The sequence below is a fragment of the Xylocopa sonorina genome, chromosome 8, assembly GCF_050948175.1.
Source record: "Xylocopa sonorina isolate GNS202 chromosome 8, iyXylSono1_principal, whole genome shotgun sequence".
Lineage (NCBI taxonomy): Eukaryota > Metazoa > Arthropoda > Insecta > Hymenoptera > Apidae > Xylocopa > Xylocopa sonorina.
The window spans coordinates 2077668-2101278 of NC_135200.1; the positions used below are offsets into that span (position 1 = coordinate 2077668).

Here is a 23611-nt window from a genome sequence, read left to right on the forward strand (position 1 = left end):
CTCAGACAGCCCGGAACGTTACGATCTCAATCTCGGCGTGATCTTCGCGTTTTATGAGAAGCTTGTGCCTGGTTTACCCGCGGATGGATATTGAACCGCGAGCCGTGCATACGAAAGAGGAAGAAGACACAACCGCGCAATTACGCTAGTTATCGTCCGCCATGGTTGCTGTTCAATGATCCATTCAAGGTTTACTCGGTTCCAGGAGATTTCGATGATTGAGCTCGGTAACTTTCCGCTCCCGTTTTCCCCGGCTCCGTCCCAGGGAACTTTTATGAAACGATGCTTACCCGTGTATATTGCATTTCTTATATTACGAAAGGGGTTGCTGCTGTAGACTGAGGATGCAGACGGGGACGTTCTCGAGTTTTCGTTCGGTGTCGGATGTGAACATTTAACGAATTCCAAGTTGAAACGGATATACTTTGTATTCGAGGTAATAAAGCGACGGAAAACGATAGAATGCAATACTTGCCGGTCGTTCTTTGTTTTATAGGACGGTGTCTCTCGGATACAGAGATATTAATATGATTTTTATTACGCTTAAACGAGGGGAACGATATTCAAGGGTAGGATACACGTATTCACCGACACGAAAGGAAAGCCGCGTTCTGATTTCAAGAGATTCACTCGCCTGTAAGGGGAAAAGGAAGAGAGAGAGAGAGAGAGAGAAAGAGACACGGATTCGAAGACATTGTTCACCCCCCGATACTGGTTTTTCGCGTTTTGAACCACTGGAGAAAGCAGGTAGAGGGGCTAAGAATGCTTTCCTTCGCGCATTCAAACCACGTCAACCGTTCCCCCATATTGCGATCGCCTTGATCTTCGCGAAAAAATCTAAACAATGGGCCGACATTTCAGCTGAGGAGGGTGAAAACAATAGTTACGGCTCTGCACTTCGAAATTGCACCTCCGGGCGGTAAGTCGCCATAATCGCTCGTCTTTACGCGTTCACACGTTAGATATGTATATATACGTACATATATCGCGGCTATATACGCGTCTATGAACTAACATCAAGTTGATTCCGAAAACTTACGTCACTTGAGGAGATGAATTGAATTTCGAAATTGTAGATTGCTACTAAAAAATAGAATTACTAGAAAATATGTCTTTTATTTTCTTTTTCTTATTAGGATGTAATCGATGTTTAATATACGATGATGAGAAATTGGAAAAAATCGTTACATACTGGCCGAAATATTTTCTACCACTCGTGCTACGTTCAACTATTATTTATTCCTGTTCTTAGAAAACCTTTTAAAGGTTGAAAATTTTATTCGGAAAAATTCACTGGTAACTCTCATGAAAAGCTTCCCATGAAAAGAATCCCGAATATGTCCAGTAAACAATAGAAACATCACAAACAAAATGTGTACGCGATATTCAATAAAATATCGTTTCAATTTCACGAACACATTGTTCTTCGATGGTTCTCGAATTCACTGTTAACTCCCCAAATAACCTAACATAAAAGCACATTTATACAGTTGGATGAATTGAAATTATAATCGGAAAAAAAGACGTAAATATTATAAACTAATCGCTATTAAAATGTAATATTGTATGAAGCTTGAAAATGATGTTCACGAGACGCTCGGTGAGAATTGGCAGTGTGAAGGTCGTGACCCATAATTTCCGTACAATCAGATGCTTAGAGATAATTAGCTTAAATTTTTGTCCTATTTTGACTTCTAAATTCACCGCTCCGTAATAGTTTAACTAAACAACTTCGCATCGTAATCTTTATCTCGAATTCTAAATTCTAAATAGATTTTCTAAATAGATATAAAATAAATGCATTGGTACATTGAGAAATGATTGTCAGGGTATTTGTTAATTCAGCTTGAACGGGCGTCGTACGTGTCGTATCCGGTAACCTTCCGCAACACGCGATTATATACCCGAAAATCGATTTCCCTCAAGGGAGAAATAGTTGAGGACGACATAATAATCACCGAGTCTTACGGAGATCGAGCGCGCATCGACGCCCGCGCGCTAGTCCTCCCTCTTACGTTTAACCATAGATTACGGGAGACAATTACCACGCGACTACTAGGCAAGTAATTATTCCGACGTTAGCAGAAATTTCCGCATGCATTCGTCCCGGGTTTCGCGTATGCGCCCGTCGGGATATACGCACCCACCGCCCACGCACACGTCTCCGTCTGGTAGCGGTGATTCAGGGAAAGAAGCGGTTAGCTTACGAAACAAAAGGGTAGAAGAGAGACCGAGGGATGGAAATGGAACACGTACAGATGGAACGAGAATTTTTGTAGAACGGATACTAGGTTCCATTAGAGCGGATACTTTTAATACCACCATTGAGATTTGTTTGCCAATGACAATGCGGACTGTGCAGCCAGAAAGAGGAAGCAGGTATAGGCAGGCGGATCGCAGCCGTGGCAGTGAAGAGGCGAGAGGATGCGCCGGTGAGGCTTGGTCCGCGGTTGAAAACGCTTGCTACCGGTGCTACGGACGAAAAGAGAGGGCGGTGGTGGATTCAACGGTAAAGAGTGATCGGGGAAGGATAGAGAAGGGTGGATGGGTTGGTTGGGGGGTGGCGAGAGATGCGCCGCGGCACAATGGGGGAAAATTAATCGCTGAAATCTGGGTACAATGTAAAAGAGTCGCGAGGTTGGGGGTTGACTGGGGGTTTATGAAAAAAGCTGCGACTACCCGGTGAAGCCATAAGTCAGCGATTTCCTCTGGTACATTGAATCGGCGGCCGCGCGAACGAGTCGAGCGAGCAGCCAGCTCTCCGCGTCACCCGCCCCGAACTATCTTGCGAGTTCTTATGTGGGTCGGTGGTGACCTGTAAGACGTATATACGCGCCACGTCGCGTATGTCATTTCGAACGACCCGTTATCTTTAAACCTTTCACCAGCTACGGGGCCCGGACCTTGAAAAAATTTTCGGCCAATCTTCGACACACCGTTATCTAGCTGGTGGAGAGAAACGACCGATTTCGCACGCTCGGTCTTGCTGATCAGGACAATTCTTCTTCGCAACAGTCTCCCAAAGTGCCTCATTTTCATTTATATTCTATCCTTATCCTATTAAATAGAGTTACCAAATCACGTGACATTTATGCATGGCAAAGATCCATGCATAATCGATTAATAACTTAATTAGTTTTTAATTAGATTGCGATGCAAGCTGAAAAGTACAGAACTATACGAGAATACACAAATTAAATTGGCACAATTCATAAAAATTAGTTATTTAACGTATACGAAAATGGGATAAATATAGATATAATGTTTAACGAAGTGGTGTAAAATTAATTATTTTAAAATACATCTTAAGAGTGCTACTGCTTCCTGATCTGTTTTCCTTTTTTTTTTATACCTTTCGAAAAATCAGGAAATGTATTGTTACAAGAAGCACAAGTTCGTTCCATTTGAATAGTGAAAAGATTTCTTTCGCGACGTTTCCATTAGTTTTTCTGCTGCCTCGGAATGAAGGATCAACCACTTGCTCAGGAACTTCAGTTTTTCTTTAGATGAAACATACTTTATCTGAATATCGAGCCTCTTCTAACAAGCTTTACTGTATTTTGCGTTACACGAATAACCAATAAATTACACTCTCGTCACTATAAAAATTAACTTTTATTTCAACGCATCGGATACAATATCTTGAAAAACTATAAAAATTACGTGCCTGAAAGATTTATTTTCCATATTTTCAACCACATGAATTTAGGTTGAAGCTTTTTGCACCGGATAATGTTCGGAAATTATGATAGATTGCATGTGCCAAAGTCGTTACGCGGTTTCCTCCTCTAGTTCATAAATTATTAACAACATTGAATCGGTGATCTTTCACCAACTTTGTAAGGAAATGTCAGTTACTGTTTACTGTACTATTTACGTGTTGTTCGACTTTCACTTAAAGGACAGAAACAGTGAAAATAAATTTTCCATCAAAATTATTAACTTCATTAAATCTATATAGTTAACACGTAAATAGTTATGCCAGTATCTTCTAAACGTAAAACATGACACGAATCAATGGAATTTATTCCAAACCAGTGAATGTAAACCACTGGAAATTAATTATCCTACGAGGGAATGATCCTAATCGACAATGATTGATTTTGGTGCGCACACACACAACCACACGTATCAGAGTTCCACCAAAATCGACGAGTATCAATTTGAAGTAAATCAACAGATTCGCGATGTACGTACCTATGTGCACAACTCGTGAGGTGGCTTTCTCTAGAAATTGTTAAACATTCACCTGACTGTCATAAACGTAAAGGAAGCTCGAGAAAACCTCTTGGATTCATTACTTCCACTTTGTCGCGCTTCACGGAAACGAAAGTTCGTTGTTATTGGAGTCGTGTGAAGCACCTGCAGAGTTTGTAAGTTTACCATGTTTAGTAAGTGCATTGAAAAATAAAAGTTTTCGCTCCTTTTTATTACATTCATCTTTTATTACCTGCACCTATGAGTTACCAAATAAGCTTAGCTTAAAGATTAAAAGAAAAAAGAAAAGTGAAACTAAAATTAAGCTTTATTTATTTCTCAATTGCTATTAAATGTAAATATCCGAGTTGCAATTGCACTGCAAGCACGTCCTAATTATACATAAATGTAAAACATGTTAACGCGAATGCTGTTATACCACACACCAGTTATTCGATAAAATAATTAAACATTAATTTAATCACGGAGTAACCATTAAAACTATTTCGATCAACTTAGTTAAACAAATGTCAAAATGTCAAAAAAATATGTAGAAATTCTAATGGTAGCAGAGAGCTTGATTTAAAAGGCATGGAAAATGAAAGAAATTTTTGTTACTTTTGCAGCGTTCACAGTATATTTTTTCCACTTTTAACGTTTAAACGCGAACATTTTAAAGGCAGTAATATGTAACAAATTCTGTTGTTCGCTTTCATAACACATTTTTGCATCCTCCCGCTATGTTTTTATTCCTCTTTTATTTGCATGGTACATTTAATTTTTCACCACGACGTGCCTGCCAATGTATTCAAATCAAACATTTTTCGAACGATTACCATTTTAAAAAAAGATGCAACGAGTTTTTTTAAACAGATAAATACTCCCGTTTATTCGTTTTTCAATTAATAAAGGAACCTGAGCGCGCAAAAATTAATTTTCTTTTATGGTTAAAAACGAAATTGCAGACATTTATTCTATATAATCTACACGCGCATAAAATTTAAACGATCTGCCACATAATATCCATTCTTTCCAATAATTTATGGAGTATTTTTTAATCATCCGAAATAAAAGGATTAGTATAATTATGGTATATATCGGTAATCGAATTAAATAATCGTGGAAAAGAAAATTAAATTATTGAAATTATCGCTAGATACCTTTTACTATCTTTTTACGCTATTATAGATGAAATATAAAAGTAATGTAATTAAACTAATTTGGTGCTTATATGTTACTGTGGTACTGCATCGAATCAGTACCGCATGGTCATGGATGCTATGTGACTAAACGTTTTGTTGATCACAGAGCACGAAGTCAATCTTTATTCTCTGTTCACAAAACTAAATCGTCTTTGCTGTATATTCATAATGCGATAGCTGAAGATTAATTAACACCAGGAAACTTTAATCTCATTCTTCAGCATTTCGTCTCCGCCAGTTACAGAACGTTCATTGAAATTCTAATCCGTTGCCGTGTAATTTTTAATCGAGCGCCAATTCAATCAGGCTCAGTGGTATATACATGCATACTCATATACTTCCAAATCCTATAATTAAGAACCCACCATCCTCGAAACGAAAGTATAATCCGGCTTATGCCTTTCTTTTGCCGTCTCGAGTCGCTCTTGTTATCTGTGATTAACTCTCTTCCTATTACTCCCGATTCCAGCTGACGTTCCTTATGTTTAATTAAATAATTTCCCATAATTTGCCTTTAATTAAATCAAGCTAATCGCGAATGACATAACGAACTAATGTGACGCGTATTATCGAAGTGCATTTGAAAAATAGTATAAAGCCGACCCATTTTAATTAACATTTTTATTAACGAAGCAAAGCTACCATATGGTGAGCAACGGCTTTTTAATGATGTATACCAAAACCGTACCTGAGCTCCTCGACTTAATTGTCTACCCTGTTGCAGCTTTCCCCTCTCGTGTCGATCGATACTGAAAGTATGATTTATTTCGATTAGAATTGAAAACACAGAACAAAGAAGCATTGTTCCAAATTAGAAGTTAAATTGAATGAAACAAGGATCGCGTCTCTCCTGATTATTAACGACACAATTCGATAAGAAGTAGCAGGCCGTTACTGACGAACGCGTTCAATATTTTGACAAATGCATTCATCGATTGTAAATACAAAAATGCCATCCGTTTGCTAAACGGATTTCGCCGTGTGTACACGCTGGAAATTCCCGACGGCTTCACGGCACATAAATCTGCAGGGATTAAAATTAAAATTGTTTTTGTTCCGCGCAATTGTTGTTCCCACGCGTTAGACTTCATGCTACATTCTGCGCGCGCCTTCGCACAGGAAAACGCTCGTATCTTTTTCTGGCAACCCTTTGCATTGTTCACCCTCGAATTACACGTTTTCCGCTAGCGTATACATATACAAACCGCGAGCCAGGTACCGGCTACGTCTTGCAGCGGTACTTCTCTTCATAATTGCGATAAGAACACGCCGCATTATTACGTTTCGCAAAAACAAAGAGAAAAGAAGGACCAACAACAAGCGAGTTCATATTTATTTAGAAATTTTTAGGAATATTCAGAAACCGATTATCATCAGATTTCCTATTTTCTTCCACATTCTTATTTTTGTCCTGTTCTACGCTCCGGTTCGAACGGAAATTCGGAATTCCGCATAATTCGATAGAAACTGTCCACTCGACGAACGTTATATTTATAACATTAAACTCGAATCAAACAAATGCAAACAAATGCAAAGAATTAATTCTCAATACTCACTTCCGCTTTACTATTTTTTTCCACGGCCTGGAAACCGCTGTCAACATCTGCCCCGTATGAATGAACCGGGATCAGTCCCCTGTTCACCGACGACCTGTAAAGTGATTTGTGCGTGAATGTTGATTGACGTTCGAGCACCGATGAATCGTAGTTGGAGTATCAGCGGTTCTACAGCGCGGAGCCATCTCCGTCAATGCAGTATAGACACAACATATTTTTATCGCAATACCATAACTTAACAGTAAAAGAGATTCTAATAAAGAAAATTCGCGGTCGAAACATGTATAAACGTAGCGTAAACAAATGTAGACATAGACACCGATACAGAAGAGAGTTGACGAATGTATTCGTGTGCATTCATCCCGTTTAAGGGACTGGAAGAATAAAACGAGAGGCGTATTGTGAAGGGGAATAGTAGAAATTAACGTACGATTATGTATGAATTGAAAGGTATGTAATTTGATTGATTCGGCTAAAAATGGTTATATTGAAGTGTGCCGGTGAGATTTACAGATCGAACGCATCGTTACTCAGACAGCAGAAAATTCTTTTGTTGCATTGTTCTCGGGTATTTGCACGCTTATTGTTTCCCCAATACTTGACGGGATCCTCGTCGCTATAGAAATAACTCAACCAACACACTGTACAGGTAGCTAGCAACTAGACGCGCGTTTCAAAAATCGTATTTAAATTACTCCTAATCCATTAGTCATATTCGTTTAATATAAAAATAAATAGGAAATTTGCAATGGATATTCAGTATTAGAATTCAGCGGATAACGTTCCGAAAAAATTTATCGCGAATTAAAGGCGTTTAAAGATTCGTTCTATAAACGCGGCTAAATAATTATGCGTAAAACTGAAACGAAAATTATATAATAAATAACTGGGAACCGATCGGAGAAACCGTCTGCTTCATTATACATAGACGTTTATTTTAATTCATAATCATCTGCCTTCAACAAGGTTATTATTGTCCACGTTAATCGAAGCGCGATTAATATAGTTATTTTATCCAAATTCTCCACAAATTGGCCATTGAACAAAAACACCTGATTTATCAATTTTATTCCCGCGCCAGCCAACGCGGACAGGTCCGGTCGATATACGATGCACGTGACAATTATTAAAACAGGGTCAACGTCACTTAACGTCGTCGTCATTTATCGCCGTTTAACAGAATTAATGATCACACCTGTACGCGAGCGGCGTGATGCGTTCATTAATACGGCTGGATTTCACCGCGAATGCCGGTGTTTTTCGCAATACCCAAAAAGAGCGTCGACATATTTCTCCTCTTCCAGGGTTGTTTTCCAACCCTCTCTCGTTCTCGCCTGTACCAGCCTCCTCGCGCCAACACGAATCAGCCGTGCCACTAGCTATGAAATATCTCTCTGTTGTATCCGTTGTCGTGTTCTCGTTGTCACGTCGAAACTAATTCTGCGTCGGAAATTTAAAGTGTTCTAAATTCGAGGAAATTAAAACATTTCGAGATAAAAGAGAAGCACGGAATGGTTGTCATCTGCTAGGCAAAAAATAAAACTAATTGCTTTTTTCAGAACAGCGCCAGATTGATAGAAAAGCTGGAGTCCCGGGGCAAGTGCTCGGAAATTAACGCGGAAATCTCAGGTTGTCTTCGGAATTATAATTAGTGGTTGCCGGTCGTGTGCCAGATTACGTCGTTTTGATCCGTTGCAACCTAATTTCGCATTCACCAGGCCCACTGTACCGTATTGCACTTGATATGCATTTACATTCGGCCACTTTTACGCGCGCACTGCCCGTTTTACGTACACATCGGCACACGTATTTGCCGGTAGTACACGGTTGTTTTTAGCGGTACGGCTAACGTCACTTCATATATCAATCCGCAAAAACGTGAAAGCTCGTTGTTGCACGCGCCAGAGTGGTCAAGAAGTCGCGCAAAACAAAGCGAGTTCGAAAGCGAGACCGCCATTTCGTCGCGACGCGTCCGCTCATTCGTCATGAATACGCGATTATCGACGGGACAATTTTTCCTTATTTTTAGAAACGCTCGGATTGAAGTTCCCTGCCTCTCGTTTGTTCTTTCAACACGGAAAATTTCAGGAACGTACGAAGAGCTGAAACAATTCGTCGATGTACCGTGGAACCTTGATTATCCAAACCAATCCTGACACGCGTTGCTCGAATAATTAATTATCTCTAATAATTAAATAACTCGCATTTCACGTGAAACAATTGATTTGAATTTTAAACAGAAACGGAAGGTTTTGAAAAACAATTTGACGTTTCTCTTCGATTGATCTGTATTTCGATAATTGAACTTCTACTGTACCTATATCTACCCGTATCGATCAGTCACAAGTTAATAAATAATAATGAAACAACGACAATATTCTATAAAAGAGCTTCTCTTTATCAAAACAGTTTACTCTGTCATTCACGAATAAAGTATATTTTCTCAAGACAAAAAAACTATTATAATAAAATTATAATTCACAGACAAATATGTGATTAATAAATCGGTTAACGGTGAAAGTCGGGAATCGTTGGACAACTTGGAACGGCGAGGACCTCGCAGCGTTGTCAACTGTCACAAATAAACTTCCCCCGCCCCCCTGCCCTCCGGATGAAAATAGTAGAAGTAAGGCGAGGTAGAAAGAAAGATTTTCCCCTTGGGTGGGTTATAATGAGAAAAGTAATTCCAATTTAAATAAAATCCTGAAGTGCTGGGAAAAATAATATCCCTCGATCGGTGCTAGTAAATCGTGATCGAGGAAACTAATTCTACATGGTAGCTGATACGAATGATCGTTGTAAAATATCAAAGATGATATGAAGAATATCTCATTGTTAGATAGCCTGTTTAAATCATAGTAGAAATATACGCGCTACTACTCTTTTAAAACTGGTAGAAAAGCTGGCATATATTGTTCGGAGCAGATTTCTAAAGACCCTAACGGAGTAACGAGATAGGAGAAGTCCAGCCGCATGTTTCCTTTCATGCGAGAATTGAAACGCGTCAGAGTTCGCTGCGCATGCAGCATAATGTTCAAGGCAAGGAACACGGGAACATGCATCTTCCCAATGCGCGACACGGGATTTCTCTTGGCAAATCGAAAGGAGGCAAAACTTGGTCAGCTCGTTGTCATTTTCTCGCGGCGAGGCGTTATTTTGCTCGTTTTAATATCCGGCGACCGCCGGTCTAGCGGGCCAGTAACGCATTATCAAGCCGTAAACTTGTCGAATAAACGGCAATGCCGGATCTAGTATCGACTCGCCCCGAGCGGTTTCATGGTGTTTCTAGAAAATTCACCATCTCCGTTCCCCGCTCGACTCGACTTCTGATTAACTTTCTACCGTGTACAATGATAACTGGAACGCGGACAGGTTTGCTCCACATTTCTGCGACGACGAGCGGCTTTGGAACACGCGAACGTTTCGCAACATTTTTCGTTCCATCTACGAACCGTTCGTAAATTAAATTCCGACCTAATTTTCCGCGAAACATTCAATAGGCATTGTGCGCCTGGGGACGGCGAAGAAAATTCGATTCTAATTCGTTGCGCGACGATACCATTCAATATAGTCGAAGTGCATCGTATAAATAATGAATTCCAATTTATGTTGCAACTCTAATTGTTCGTGTCAAAGTTAAATCAAAATGTTAGCTGTAGATCTCCTGAGCGCACACACCTCTTGACCTTCATGTTCACCTCTCTTAGTTTCACCTAATTTTACCAACAAAAATAAGATCTATATTAAAATTAAACAAATTAAAATTGAACAGAAACCCGTTCCCTGCTAACGTCGAGCAGTCTTAAATAATTTTTTTGTTCTAAGACGAAAGAATAGTCTGAAAAAATTGTCTAATTTCGTTCACCGCTGTGGTTTGACAAAATATTTGAGGACCGGCTGTCGCAAAGTTAAACCATGTAAAATGTCTGGCGAGGCAAAATAAAGAATAAAGGGAAACGGTGAAGAGAATGTTCACCCTCCGGCCCATTGAAGGCAGCGAGAATAAGGGTCGGTGGGCTGGGGGAAGGCGTTAGAAGCCTCGGGAAAGGAAATTAAATAGATAACATTTGCCATCGTAAGGAGGTGGATCTAATCGCGTGCGGCCGCGCGAGACAATTTCATCCGCTTTTAACGGACGACGATATATTTGAAGTTTACTCGTTGACGCCGTCCAGAGGCCGAAAACCAGGCTGGAAAAGCGCGACGTAGATCCCGCTTGATATCTTGGCCCTCCTTTCGCGTGTTTGTACAGTCACGAAGATGCACGTCTACAGTGTTTCATCACCATACCGTTTCTCGCAAACACGTTTCTTTACCTCGTTTCGGCCAAAAATATATTTTCTACCACCCTTCTTTTTGTTCTTGTAACGTTATCTCGCGTTATCTCCCGGTGAACATAAAAGTTATTCAATATCAGGTATTCTTTAAACTCGTTCTATGCGATCATTTTACGTTTTCAAGTTCAAATCTCTGCGAGACACAGGATAAAGATATTTTTTTCAACATCGTATTTTTCAATATTGCCAGATCATTCAAATTTATTTAATGGCACAATGGTACTTTTACATGTAGAAAAATTACTGACGCAGAGGAATAAGTACGGATCGAAGGATAAAGAACAGATGGTGCTGACAAGTAAATTAAGCGCAGGATCTACGCAAGAGAATTTAACCAAACGTGAGTGTATTATATGGAATTGATATTACCAATCATTTCCCAATAACGATCCACTTCCCTCCGTCGTGAAAAATAACTATGTCAGGGATAAAATTAAATTAACGGCGAGGTATTACATTTCAAAGGGTAATGATTCTGGTCGAGGCAGTTTGTCGCTGCCTACCAACTCGTTGTCAATAGTGGTTCTAGAACTCTGGAAAACGACACCAGATGAATTTGATTGCAATGCTTGTAACATTTTACACTTTTTACGTTTTACATTCTTATTTTGTTTTAATAATTCATATTCTTAGAGGTTGACCTCTTTCCCTTTGGAGCACCCAACTTGCTTGTTTCGGACTTGTTTACGTCGCTAAATTAATGATCGCGAAAGCAGCCAACTCAATATTCTGCTATGATTAATTACGATATATTCAAACGATCTAACATTTCAATTCATTACAACTATTTTTCATCTTCACGGACTTTCGTGTTTAACAATTTAAAAACTATTAAAAACACTTTCAATATCCGGTCGTTGATATTACATATTACTTCGAAACAGAATTTTTTTGCGCGCTAGTCGATAGTCTCTTCAGGCTAATTTTCCAACGAAGCACCGGCGTCCGTTCTCTTTAGAAACGCGGTGAAATAAACTCGCCTCACTGTTATATGACGCATTACTACGGCTTCGACTTTAAGTAGTGATTTCGCTCCGCCGTCTTCGCCACCTCTGTCTTCCCTCTTTCACTGTAACAGTTCTTTCGCCACGGCGAAGAGCGGGTGACAGTTAAGGCGAAGAAACGCATTTTGAAGAAACACGTAGTGATCGTAAAGCTTATACGAGGATTGCACGGGCAAGCGTAGATGCGACACCGGTGTTACATCGAAAAGCCTCGCAATGACGTTGTGCTACTGTCAAATTTTGTGCCTTCATCCTGACAACACGGATATCATAAAACGTGAACACTGTACTCGAGAATTTTTCGCCTTTACGACGCGTCGGTGTAAAGTGAGAAGTCATTTATACGCGTAATCACACTGTCGCACAAATTTATTTCTAACATTAGTATTGAAAATGATTAGAACGTTTTTTAAATATAATATCCTTTCGAAGCGATAAGTTGAATAAATGTTTTCAATTCTAGTCAATTCTATTTTTATTAGCAATTGAAGTGGTTCAGTTTGCGAGGAGCACGAGCAGGATTTCTCGTTAAATTGCGCGAATTGAAAGCGCAAGATTTATAGGAAGCATGCAAGATATCCCGGTTGGGGAAGAAAAAGGAGAAGTCAATAAACAGAATTATTTATCACACGTACGTCAAGGCATCCGTACGAATCTCTCTGAGGATACGCGTCCTTTCCGCGTCGCGTCGAGCCTCCTGTTTCCGCCTTCTCGGTTCGTGGGGTTCTATCATTCTAGGGAACGAGCAAAAGCAAGGAGAAATATAGCAAGATCGGGGGAGACCTCCCAAGTACCAGCCTCCGTATGCGTAAAAGTAAAGCAACCCTCCAGAATCTGTCGAATCTTCTCTCTCTATGCACATTATACGCATGAAAGACGCATCATTGCGCGACTCCTTTTAAAATCATGGTTCCAAATGAACGACGATAATGGTAATAATTCGGGAAAGGAAGTTGAAAGAGACGCGATTCAGACGTGGTTTTTGCCGTATATTGGTACTCAAGTATCGCAGCTAAACTTGGTCCAACTGGATTTTTCCATAAAAGTTCAAGAAGGAGCAAGGTTCCTAAATCTGTAATTGAAATTTTCACGCTCGAAGAAGCCGTACTGAAGCGAATGGTTCTGACGATTCTTTCAATGGTTGAATATGATGAAATAAATTGGAGGAATAGGACGGAAGAGAGGTGTGTAAAATACGAGCACTATTTGGAATCCTTTGTGAAATCGTCACTTGGACTCTTTTCCTGGCTTCCCTGAGCTTGATCGTTATTCAGATTTCACACAGGAGTGTATCCGACTTTTCTGCATACACTTACGTATCCCAGACGTGGAAGAGTCACGGACTCCGGAGCTGGTAGAAGAGAAATAGGATGAAGGTGTCAGAACGGAGCAGCAGCCGCCGCCTTCTTTTTTCCTTAGTATTTTCGGAAGAAGATAGATATTCACTTACCAGAAAAATATTCAGGCGATATATATAAATGCACTTTTTTTCTATTCGGCGGATGCTTAATATCGAACAATTGATGTTGCTAATATCGTTATTAACTACACAATTTATCATGTATTATTTCCTCAGTCTCGAAGATATACAATAGAAACATTGTAAAATCCTTGTTCTTATACGTTACTAACTTGAACGCATCCAAATGGCATGAATCTCGATACAACGTGCATACATACCTTAAATCATGCCGCTAAAATATTGATCTAATTACAGAGGGTCCGACCTCGAAAACTAAATCAGCCGGGAGCCAACCCCGCCGAGAACAATCGGAAACCCAGCAAAACCATGCTGCCTAGCTGCCGAAAAACATTTACGATCCGCCCTACACGGTTTCGCACCCTCGAGAATTACGTTTACAAGCACCAAACAGAGGCAGGCGTCATGTCTCCGGCTTGCCAACACAGGATACGTCTTATTCGTTCGGAGAAAGACCCAGCAGAGCTCCTCAAGGTAGATGAGGGTGCGATGCGGTTCTCCGTACCTCTATCGTGCGTACGTATCCCCTGTACAGGGGAAACTATCGACACGTACACGTGCACACGAACGAAGGCTACATCTGTGCCCCAGGTTTTTGTCCGTCTTGGTGTCCCATCATGCCAGTCGTGAGCGGGCGGCGGCTTATCTCTACGAGCTCTCTTCGAGGAAACTAAAGTGGAGTGAGCCATATCCACCCCCTCTTCGTCCTCCTTTCTCTTCGCCGTGCAACCACCGGGGTTCGACGAAGCGATGACGTTTCCACTGTCTCTAGCCCGAGCCACCGGTCTCCCCGATGTACCTGCGACGAATTATCACGATCCATGTGCCCAGCCACCCTCGCCGTTCGATGATTTAGCACCACCTGATAACGACCACCCACCGATTTCTCGATTAAACCCGAACTATTCGTAGATCGACCCTTTTAGGGGGAATCATTTTTCTGTGATTAAACGAAAAATCTTATTTCTATATGCACGGTTAAAATTGGCACGGCTTCTACTTTATTTTTACAATTTAAAATATGCGTGTATCTGGTGAAAAGTTACAGAGGTAAAAAATAAAATAAATAACAAAATTACAAGTAACAACGAAGGTTATTTATTTATAAGACTTATTAGATTTCTGAAATTTAGATCATTACATTATTGGGAATTTCATATTCGATATTCATCGTTTAAGTCTTTAAAGTTATTAGACAATATTAAGGGGAGAAATTGGTCTTTAACGATGGCTATTATGTCGACTTTTCAAGAAAAGAAAAAAGACCGAACCACAGCTTAATGACACGCCCCAAGCCCGTATATTGCGCCTGTACGTATCGTATGTATATATAGGTCCACATATCAACAGGTTTTGTGATCGATACCGTGCTTTTAATAATTCCTGTCCTCGTCCTATACTATCAAGCAAAACTGTACAGAAACGAATACTAAAGATCATTGTCATGGCACGCGATTAACTTCAAGTCTCTTTACAACCTTATTTCCCGCCTTCAAAAACAAAAACAAAGATATATCTATTATACATATTACGAATCAATAATTACGAATCAAATATTATTTTTCAATTAACGACGCCAACTATTATAAAAATCTTTATAACCATTCAAGAATCAATTGTAATTACTCCGTTACATCTAAATTATTTAATTACTTATAAGTAATATGTAAATATGAATAAACCATGAAAATAAATAAAGGCCGCGTTTATATTGCACACACTTTCGCCAACGTTACAAAAGGGCAAGAAAACATTCGATCACGACCCAAGCTACGAACTAGCTAAGGGTTCTTCGGTGGAAACAGAACAATAAATTCCCTCCTTAACTGCGATAAAGTACTCCCGATAAAGGAACGCAGCAGCTTATCGTATGAGCAGAGTCTATAGGTAACTGCAATATTTTTTTTTCAGATAGGTAACCAGTAGGATAGGCGTGGTCCAACCACTCCAAATAGAACGTCCACGTTATCGGGTGTTATCAAACGGTGGTGATTGATGGAGCGAGCCCGGCTTTTATAATAATTACTCGATTATCCTCATATTAGGCCGTAACTGTTTGCCGCAATTTGGGCGCCAAAATATATAGCGAAGACCGTAATCGACTGATGTTCCGAAGAGAACGCAGGCCCTCCTTTCAATTAAGAATGATTACTATGAACGATGAGAAACCTTGTTGATCAAAAAGGTTAAATAGCGATCGTGAACAAAATAGGTTGGAGGTTGTGGAGGTCTAATTACATAGAGAGGTCTGACAGACATTAATTTTCTGTGAGAAGGATGTACGATATCGCGATATAAACAATGGTTAAGTAAAAGCTCCATTGAAATATTTTACTGCTCTATGGTTCGTCTTTTATCAAACAGGAGTCCATTGATGACTTGCCACCGAACTTGGAGGACCTGCGAGATTGTTTTCGAAGTTCTCCCTCACATCCTGTTTAGATATCCTTTCTCGATCAAAACTCCGAGACAGCTTCAACTCCTGTCGTATCCCGATCGGGGGAATCAGTTTCGATCACTTCGTGATACTTTTTTAGCGTACAGTGTTTTCAGATTTAAAAGTTTCAGCCTTTTATCCCCTAAAATTTCTGTAATTATAAACTTGACCAAATTGGAGAACAATGCCGGAGAAAAATGAAACAGAAATTGTAACGTTTGCACATATCTTTGCACGTATCGTTTACAATAAAACGGTTAAAATAACCCTTGACAAAGCGTAGGGAGAAGTATTATAGTAGAAAAATACCGGATCAACGAGTGAAATTTAAAGGATCAGAGTGCGTTGGTTGGAAAAGGATAATGCGAAAGGTCAGAGAATAAGATGGCGAGCAACTTGAAAAATGAAGGTGGGACGTAGATAAGTAGAAAGGAAATATGAGAAAGTGGATCAGGTAGATGGGTAGAGTAGACGATGTGAGACGTGATTGTTAAAGGGGTCGTGTTGTCGATGATGGATAGAATCAAAAGACGAACGAAAAGGAAAGGTAATGAGTTTGATGCAAAAGTCCCCTCCAGGAAAACATCCCAAGTTCCCCTCACAGACCTCCAATCTCCATGAATATACCTCCATAAATATTTTACTACATATACCACGCGTATGAACACGCGTTCATGCCACTATTCCCACTACTCCCGTAAAAAATTGATCGTATACATACATATATTTAATTTAAAATTTTACAGCCCATCACTGGAGGTGAAGTAGTAAATTATTAAACAATCGGTATTATTTAGGTGTGTTTCGATTATATAAATTGGAGTAGAGCAGAACAAGAGGAAAGTAAAGAGGGTGAAACCAAGGAAGTCCCGGTAAAGATATTAGGTGGCAGGTTCGAGCAAGCACGGAAACCCCATCAGCTCGAAGCTCGTAAATTTCCGTGGAAGCTGCCGAAACTCTGTTCCAGTAGGCCTACATAAGAATATACTGCAGACTGGTTGCGGCTTCAATCCGTAAGCACTCCTCTCCTCTATCCTAGTTCCACTTCCGCTACCGTGACGTGCATCCTGCAAGACTCCTAGTCCTTTGTCTCTTTCCATTCGTTTCTTCGGCTGATCCACGTTGACTGACGACCCTCGATCAGAGATCCTAATGTGGATTCGGCTTGGTGAACGGCAGGAAACGAGGATTTTTGGTGAAGTAACACGGTCACGATAGTCTAAGAGACAAGTCGTGAACGAGTGATTGGTACACCGAGTAACCGGATCGCAAAGAGAATCCTTTACTGTAGGTTGCATTCTTATATTAAGAATTAGCAAATCAATTGCTGTTTCTGCAAATTAACGATAGGTCCGGTTACGTTAATGTTGATTAAATTAATAGAATTGTAGTAGCTAGGCCATTTCGAATATTATCTCCCTTCTTTCGTCGTGGCTCCTTAGAATTCCCGTCGAGAGGAAGTTTGCCACCGTTCACCCTCTACGCATCATGTCCATCAATCAAATCCAATCCGTTCAGGCTAATTAGCCTTTCCCTGATATTAAATTTTACGGGAAAATCTGTCATACGCAAGACGCTGAATGAATTACGCGAAACGCCCCGAATGTGCCACATCGTAAACATTTGAATAAATTTAGATTTTATATTGTTCTTCAAATTTATGGAAATCTATGTGAACATCTATTTTTTACCGCATTTAAGTTAAACGATGAATTTTTTAACACCCGTATAGCTTTCGTACTTGTAAAAATACTTTAATCGACGGTAGAGTAATCAGTATTGAAAATTTAAGAAAACTCCTGAACTTTTCACTATAACGTGTAATACTCGAAATCAAAAAGTTTCATTACTAAGTCGGATGTCTAACCTTCACTGTATTTTAGTAGGATCAAACTGCAAAGTTATACTATAAAACATGAAGCTTTTATTTTGCTGATCGATGTAAACCTAATGCGTAAAGAAAAAGATCCGATGAATACAAAGCCAATTGCAAACTAAATGGCTGAATTGAAAATCGTCGGTCAAAAAAAGATAATCTGAAAATAGAGGTATAAACAGTATTTCGGATGGTAATGCCAATATTACGAAATTTTTTTTTTAAACGAAAAAAATTAATCTTAACAATACAATAATTTTATCCTTCAAACGGTAAGACGTAAAGAATGCAATATGAACCTGGATTTCTTAAGATCCACTTGCAAACTCTTCTCAAAAGGAAATGCTCTCACGAATCGTGCAAAATTTATTGATCTGCATAAATCGAGCAACAAGCAGCTTTGCCTCGGAATACTCCTATAAATCTACTTTTCTTTACCTTATCGTTAATACAATAAAAAAAGATGGAAAAATTGTGAAATAAAACAAAATCTATGAATAAATCAGCCCACTAGTTCTGAAAGAAATTCACAAAGTTCTGAGGATCTCTTTGTTACGTGCTGCGCGAGTGTTAAAAGAAATCTAGCTGATTATTAAAGAATTTTCCCGATTTAATAACATCGTAGCTCGCGGGCATATAAATAATTACTTTCGATAAGAAATCATCCCGATAACAAGTCCACTCGATATTGGCTGGTGGACACGTTGGCGATCGTCTTGATATGTGAAAATTATTTCCTCACGAAGCTTGATTTTAATGGACTACCCGGATCGGAAGTTTTCTTGCAGCCCCCCCGGCTACGTTCAATAAGTCCTCTCCTTTTCGTAATTTTCCATCGATACGTTTCGTGTGTACAGCGTGTTTCATACAAAGTACTCTTGGATAAAAAGGTTAAGAGATATTTCAAATAAATAAATGTGTACGATTGATTTTCATCGACTAACGCTTGATACTTACTTGTACTAATGCACTTTGTTGTATGTAACTATTTAAAATGGATAATCAGAGGGTAAAATTAACAGCCTCCTGTAAAGTATTTACGTGGGATTGAATTTTCGTAAAATTGTCTGTGGCGGCCCTCCGACACTCGCCACTAGAGGGACAGCACCAATTACAGTTTCACGATAGTACATAATCCCCTGTCCGTTTCAATATATATAAATTCTGACCTGTCCCTAGTATCCCAACGTCTAAGTCAGGGTCTGCTAGGTAGCCTTACTGATGAGTCCACTAGCAGGCCCAGGACGAAACGGTTCTTCCCTCTCTTTTCCTTCCTTCTTTCCCCTTTCATCCTATAGCAAACCGAAGCAACGCGCTTCAACTGGTGACGCCGACGTGATTGGATACACAGCCTACAACATGTCGATTAGAATTACTATCAGACGAGATATTTTTAATGGTAACGCTTTTTATTGCATTTTTCTGCGTAACAAATACTTAAGAGTATAACAACGTAGGTGAAAAAACTAAGAATTCAGGTGCATCATTTGTGAATCGCCCTGTACGCAGACACACGCTTACGGTTCAACCTCCGGAACAAAGACATTCAACAACCTTTTAAGAATTCCTGTAGAAAAAGTTAGCGAACCCTCGCGGATACGTAGAAAACGATCTCTACACCTTACCCATGCACTTTACAATACGAGAACACTACCACTTTTGTACAATGCACAGTTATAATGGAACGATTTAAAACAATCTTACTATTTATTAGTTATCCGTTTCGACTATTAATTGAGTTTCATTCTTGGTAGTAAAAAAAATGGTTTCAAGAAAGCAACTCCGGGAAGTTGGCGTTAAATTAACTGGCTTGCAAAGATCTTTGTCAAGGATCAACGAATCAGCCCGTTCGTGTATTCAACTGGACATTAATTCGTCCACTCGGGTCACGGCGTCGAAGCAACAGAGGATTTCCTCAGATCAACTCACCCTGCCCCCTTTGAAATTATTTCACAACGAGGAGTTACAAAGATCATCCCCGTTCCAGACATTTCGAGAGGCGAATCTAAAGTCGATATCGAGTCCTCCTCCTGTCCTCGTCGTTGAATAACATGCATTAGCCTTTCACCAGATTAGGTAAAGAGAGGGAGAGAGAGAGAGAGAGAGAGGTGCCGGAGTTGAGTAGTTTGAACTGGTTGTGTCGTCCAGTCAGCTGCGCCGTGTCGCCCGATACAGGCAGCCAGAAAAGGGCAGAAAGGAAAAAAAGAATATGGAGAAACGTAGGAACCGAACGAAGAGGAATTCTCCAGCGTGGAAAAGGAAATGTCGAAGAGGGAAGAGAGGGCGTGGATTAGCATATTATTTACTCGCGACATCCGACCAGGTTTGGAAACAGTTGGCGCGTAAACTTTAAATCTGCTTTCGAGGGTGATACTTCTCGCGACGGTCTCACCTCATTAAAGCCCTGCGTCTCGGAAGCGATTCCCTGGACACGCCCGGCGTCTCTGGCGTCATCACCTTCTTCTTGGTTGGTCTTCGAGGGACGGCGGTCCCGGGGCTTCTCCGAGTTAGTTTCGAAGCGTCGACAACGGGCACGTAGCTGGGAAACCCTCCGCCGATGGGAAAAGAAAGTCGCATTCATTCTGAGTCTAATTTACCGTGTGGAAATCGCGGTGAATGCCATTAGCGCCGGCGTGGATTCTATGTATACCGAAGAACCTTTATGCTACGTGCCTGCCAGGTGGAAAGGACGAAAAGGAGCCTTTGGCTACGAGCCCAGGGACACCTGAAATTAACGCGCTCGCCGTCCCTCTTAACGAGATAAATAGGATTACATCATGAGATGCGCCGATCGATTGTTGCGGTTCACCCACCCCTCTCTTTCGAGAGATGTGTACCAATTTATTAATTAATTGCCTGAGCTCAGATTAATGCAGAGTGAATCGCGAACGCTTACATCTGCACCTTCTACCAAGTAGTGAAATATTGAAATGCCAAAATTATACGCGGAACATTCAAAAGGTTACAAATGACTTATTCGATGAAGTGAACTTGAATGAGAAACGGAATCTTGGAATTTTTATATTTAAAATGTATCGATCGAGGAATGTCTAGAACAATTTTGAAGTACCCGGTTTATCGTGTTTCGGAGCACCTCTGGCAAACGACGGCCATCTGGGAAAGACACTAGTTCAACTTTCCTTCAATTGGAATCCGTGATTCTGCTCGGAGATAAAAAGGATAAATTACTTTCCTAGCGGGTGAAAAAATTCAATTAAAAATGGGGAAACTGCAGACGACAGATGGATTCAAAGGACTAAGCACACATCTGCAGACCCCCGTCCCCGACAACATCGAAAGTTAAATGTCGCCGTCGCCGTCGCCGTCGCCGTCGCCAACGTGCTCATCGATGCTGGGCGTGCGGGCTTTTCGAGAGATTTGCAAGAAGTTCCTATAAATTTGCTGTCCGTACGTTCTTGGCAAAAATCGATCCCTTACCGCCGATGAACGTTCCCCGCGAGATCCTCGATTTTCAGCTCGCGACCCCGAGAAAAGAGCCATTGATCTCGACGTGCGTGTGTGTCCCTCGATATAATTATGCGATTGTCAGTCGAGATTGGCTTTCTAACAGGGAAAGAGAGAAAAGAAGGGGAACGAGTGCGACCTGCAAATTTTAATTTTATCGAGGGAGCCAGTTTAATGGTCGAGTACCAGCTTATCGTTGCGATTCATTATCGAAATCCTTATGAAGGACCATTAATAATATCCCACAGACATGGTAACATGCTTTTGCACTAGCTCGCACGATAAAAAATGTACGTAACGAACTAACATACCCAATATACCCAAATAATGTCTGGCGAGCTTTCCGTTACTTCCTACGCGATCGTGGTAACGCGCAAAACCTACGACCGTAGCTTTTGTCTTGCGATAAATAGCACCGGAAATGTGTCTTGGAACTTTCCATCTGAGGAACTATCGATTACTTATGTCGCGCGCGTATTGAGACCTCCGATGTGGAAAAGGAGTCGTGCTTCAAAAAAAGCATTGTCAGAAAAATGGCGGCGACATTTAAAATGTAGAATATTGCAATTATAATAATTCCACTATACCATACCGGATTATGCATTAAATTTGACGATAAACGCTGTCCAAATGTTCTAATACTTTAGAGACAGAACTGCGGGCCTCGCGAATTTGTTCAGCAAAATGAAACACACCATCTTTTGTGCTGAAAAAGTTACAGACTTAGTTTTAAAGAATCGAACGAAATGCTCCCCTCTAATTTTCGTCAGAGAACTCCGTCCCGTTCGAATCGGTGGCGTCGATCCGCGAGAAAGGCAGGGCAATGGTTCGCGGGAATGGTTCATAAATCTGGAGAAGAACGCGATAGAATGTCACGAAAATCTCGGTACGATACCAACGACATCAGCCCATCGCGTGATACATATCGAGCCGTAGACGATGAAAATTCCGACAACATCCAACGTACTTGTACTTCTGGCAAGTTCTCGATCCTACGAGTACTACGTCGTGGTACTGCGAGTATACTACGAGTAAATCAGGTTGAGATCAAAGGATCGTAGGATCCTTTCGACGTATGGATAGACCGAGCCAGTCCTCATTCCTGCGTTATCGTACGTTTTCTCGTGACACATTTGTGTATCTTTCATGCGCGACGTCGGCGACGACGAGAAAAAAGTAAATTTCTCATGGGTTGCGCTCGTTCTACGCTCATCGTATTTGAAAAACACGGTACACTGAAATAATATACGCGTACAATTTGCATACACCGTGCGTGTCCCGCGAAAATAAGTGGAAGCGAAAAATGAAAGCATGTAATAATAATACTTGGAAAATCCAAGCTTAATTTTCTTCTAAATTTCATCATCGAATTTTTCATGCCACATTTACTTTTAAGATGTTGACGACGAAGCCACGATCCGTGTATAAAAATGATACTTCTAACGCGATAAATGAAATAATCTTTATCTATATAAATTTCTTCGATCTTTATTTCAATTTTTTCTTTCTCGAAAAATACCATAGTGAAATAAGAAGTCTGTAAAAATCGTTTAGCAAGCGCGCTCTTAAGAAGAAAAGTGCACGGAATACAGAACCGCAACGATTACAAATAATATATCCTAGCATTATCGTTACGAGAACGAAGTTTGAAGACTTTGATAAGATTCGTCGCAGATCTCGTTTTGAACAGGACGCTTAATCAGCGTAGCATGTGTATCGTGAGCTCCGATGATATAGAGATTTGCATGCGGTACGAGTACAGAGGAAAAAGGGGGTCGCTCCGAGAAAAAGGTTGAAGCTGGAAAAACAAGGAAGTCATCTACCGAAGTACGGAAGACATGTTTGTGACTAAAAACAGAAATTTCATATTTAATCAAACTGCTAACGAACGATCCGTCTGCAACTTTTCGATGAACATTGACACAATCAAAATTATATTAATGTAATACGTTTATACGCATTTATACGCATTTGATGAAACGTGGAAGATTCCTGAAAATCGTGGCTGGCAGACAGAGCAATCCAATTAGACTTGTCGATTAATTAATGTGAGAAAC

At 40.3% G+C, this 23611-nt stretch overlaps 2 protein-coding genes across 3 annotated transcripts in view; one reads left to right on the top strand and one right to left on the bottom strand.

Annotated features, from left to right (window-relative positions):
* LOC143425956 (lachesin) overlaps positions 1-7042 on the bottom strand; it is an 85374-nt gene extending 78332 nt beyond the window's left edge. The window contains exon 1 of the mRNA XM_076899051.1: positions 6956-7042. Coding sequence (XP_076755166.1) covers positions 6956-7002 — 47 coding nt within the window. The 5' untranslated portion in view covers positions 7003-7042. The remainder of the gene's footprint in view (positions 1-6955) is intronic.
* Positions 7043-13588: 6546 nt separating this feature from the next.
* On the top strand, positions 13589-14507 carry LOC143426241 (uncharacterized). 2 transcript variants are annotated; one of them, XM_076899515.1, is made up of 3 exons: positions 13589-13714; positions 14016-14292; positions 14368-14461. In XM_076899515.1, exons 2-3 carry the CDS (start codon positions 14086-14088, stop codon positions 14404-14406), a joined length of 246 nt encoding a protein of 81 aa, XP_076755630.1. In that variant the 5' UTR covers positions 13589-13714; positions 14016-14085; the 3' UTR covers positions 14407-14461. The 2 variants fall into 2 exon arrangements, with proteins under 2 accessions (XP_076755630.1, XP_076755629.1); XM_076899514.1 differs by having other exon boundaries at positions 14016-14507.
* Positions 14508-23611: the final 9104 nt, after the last annotated feature.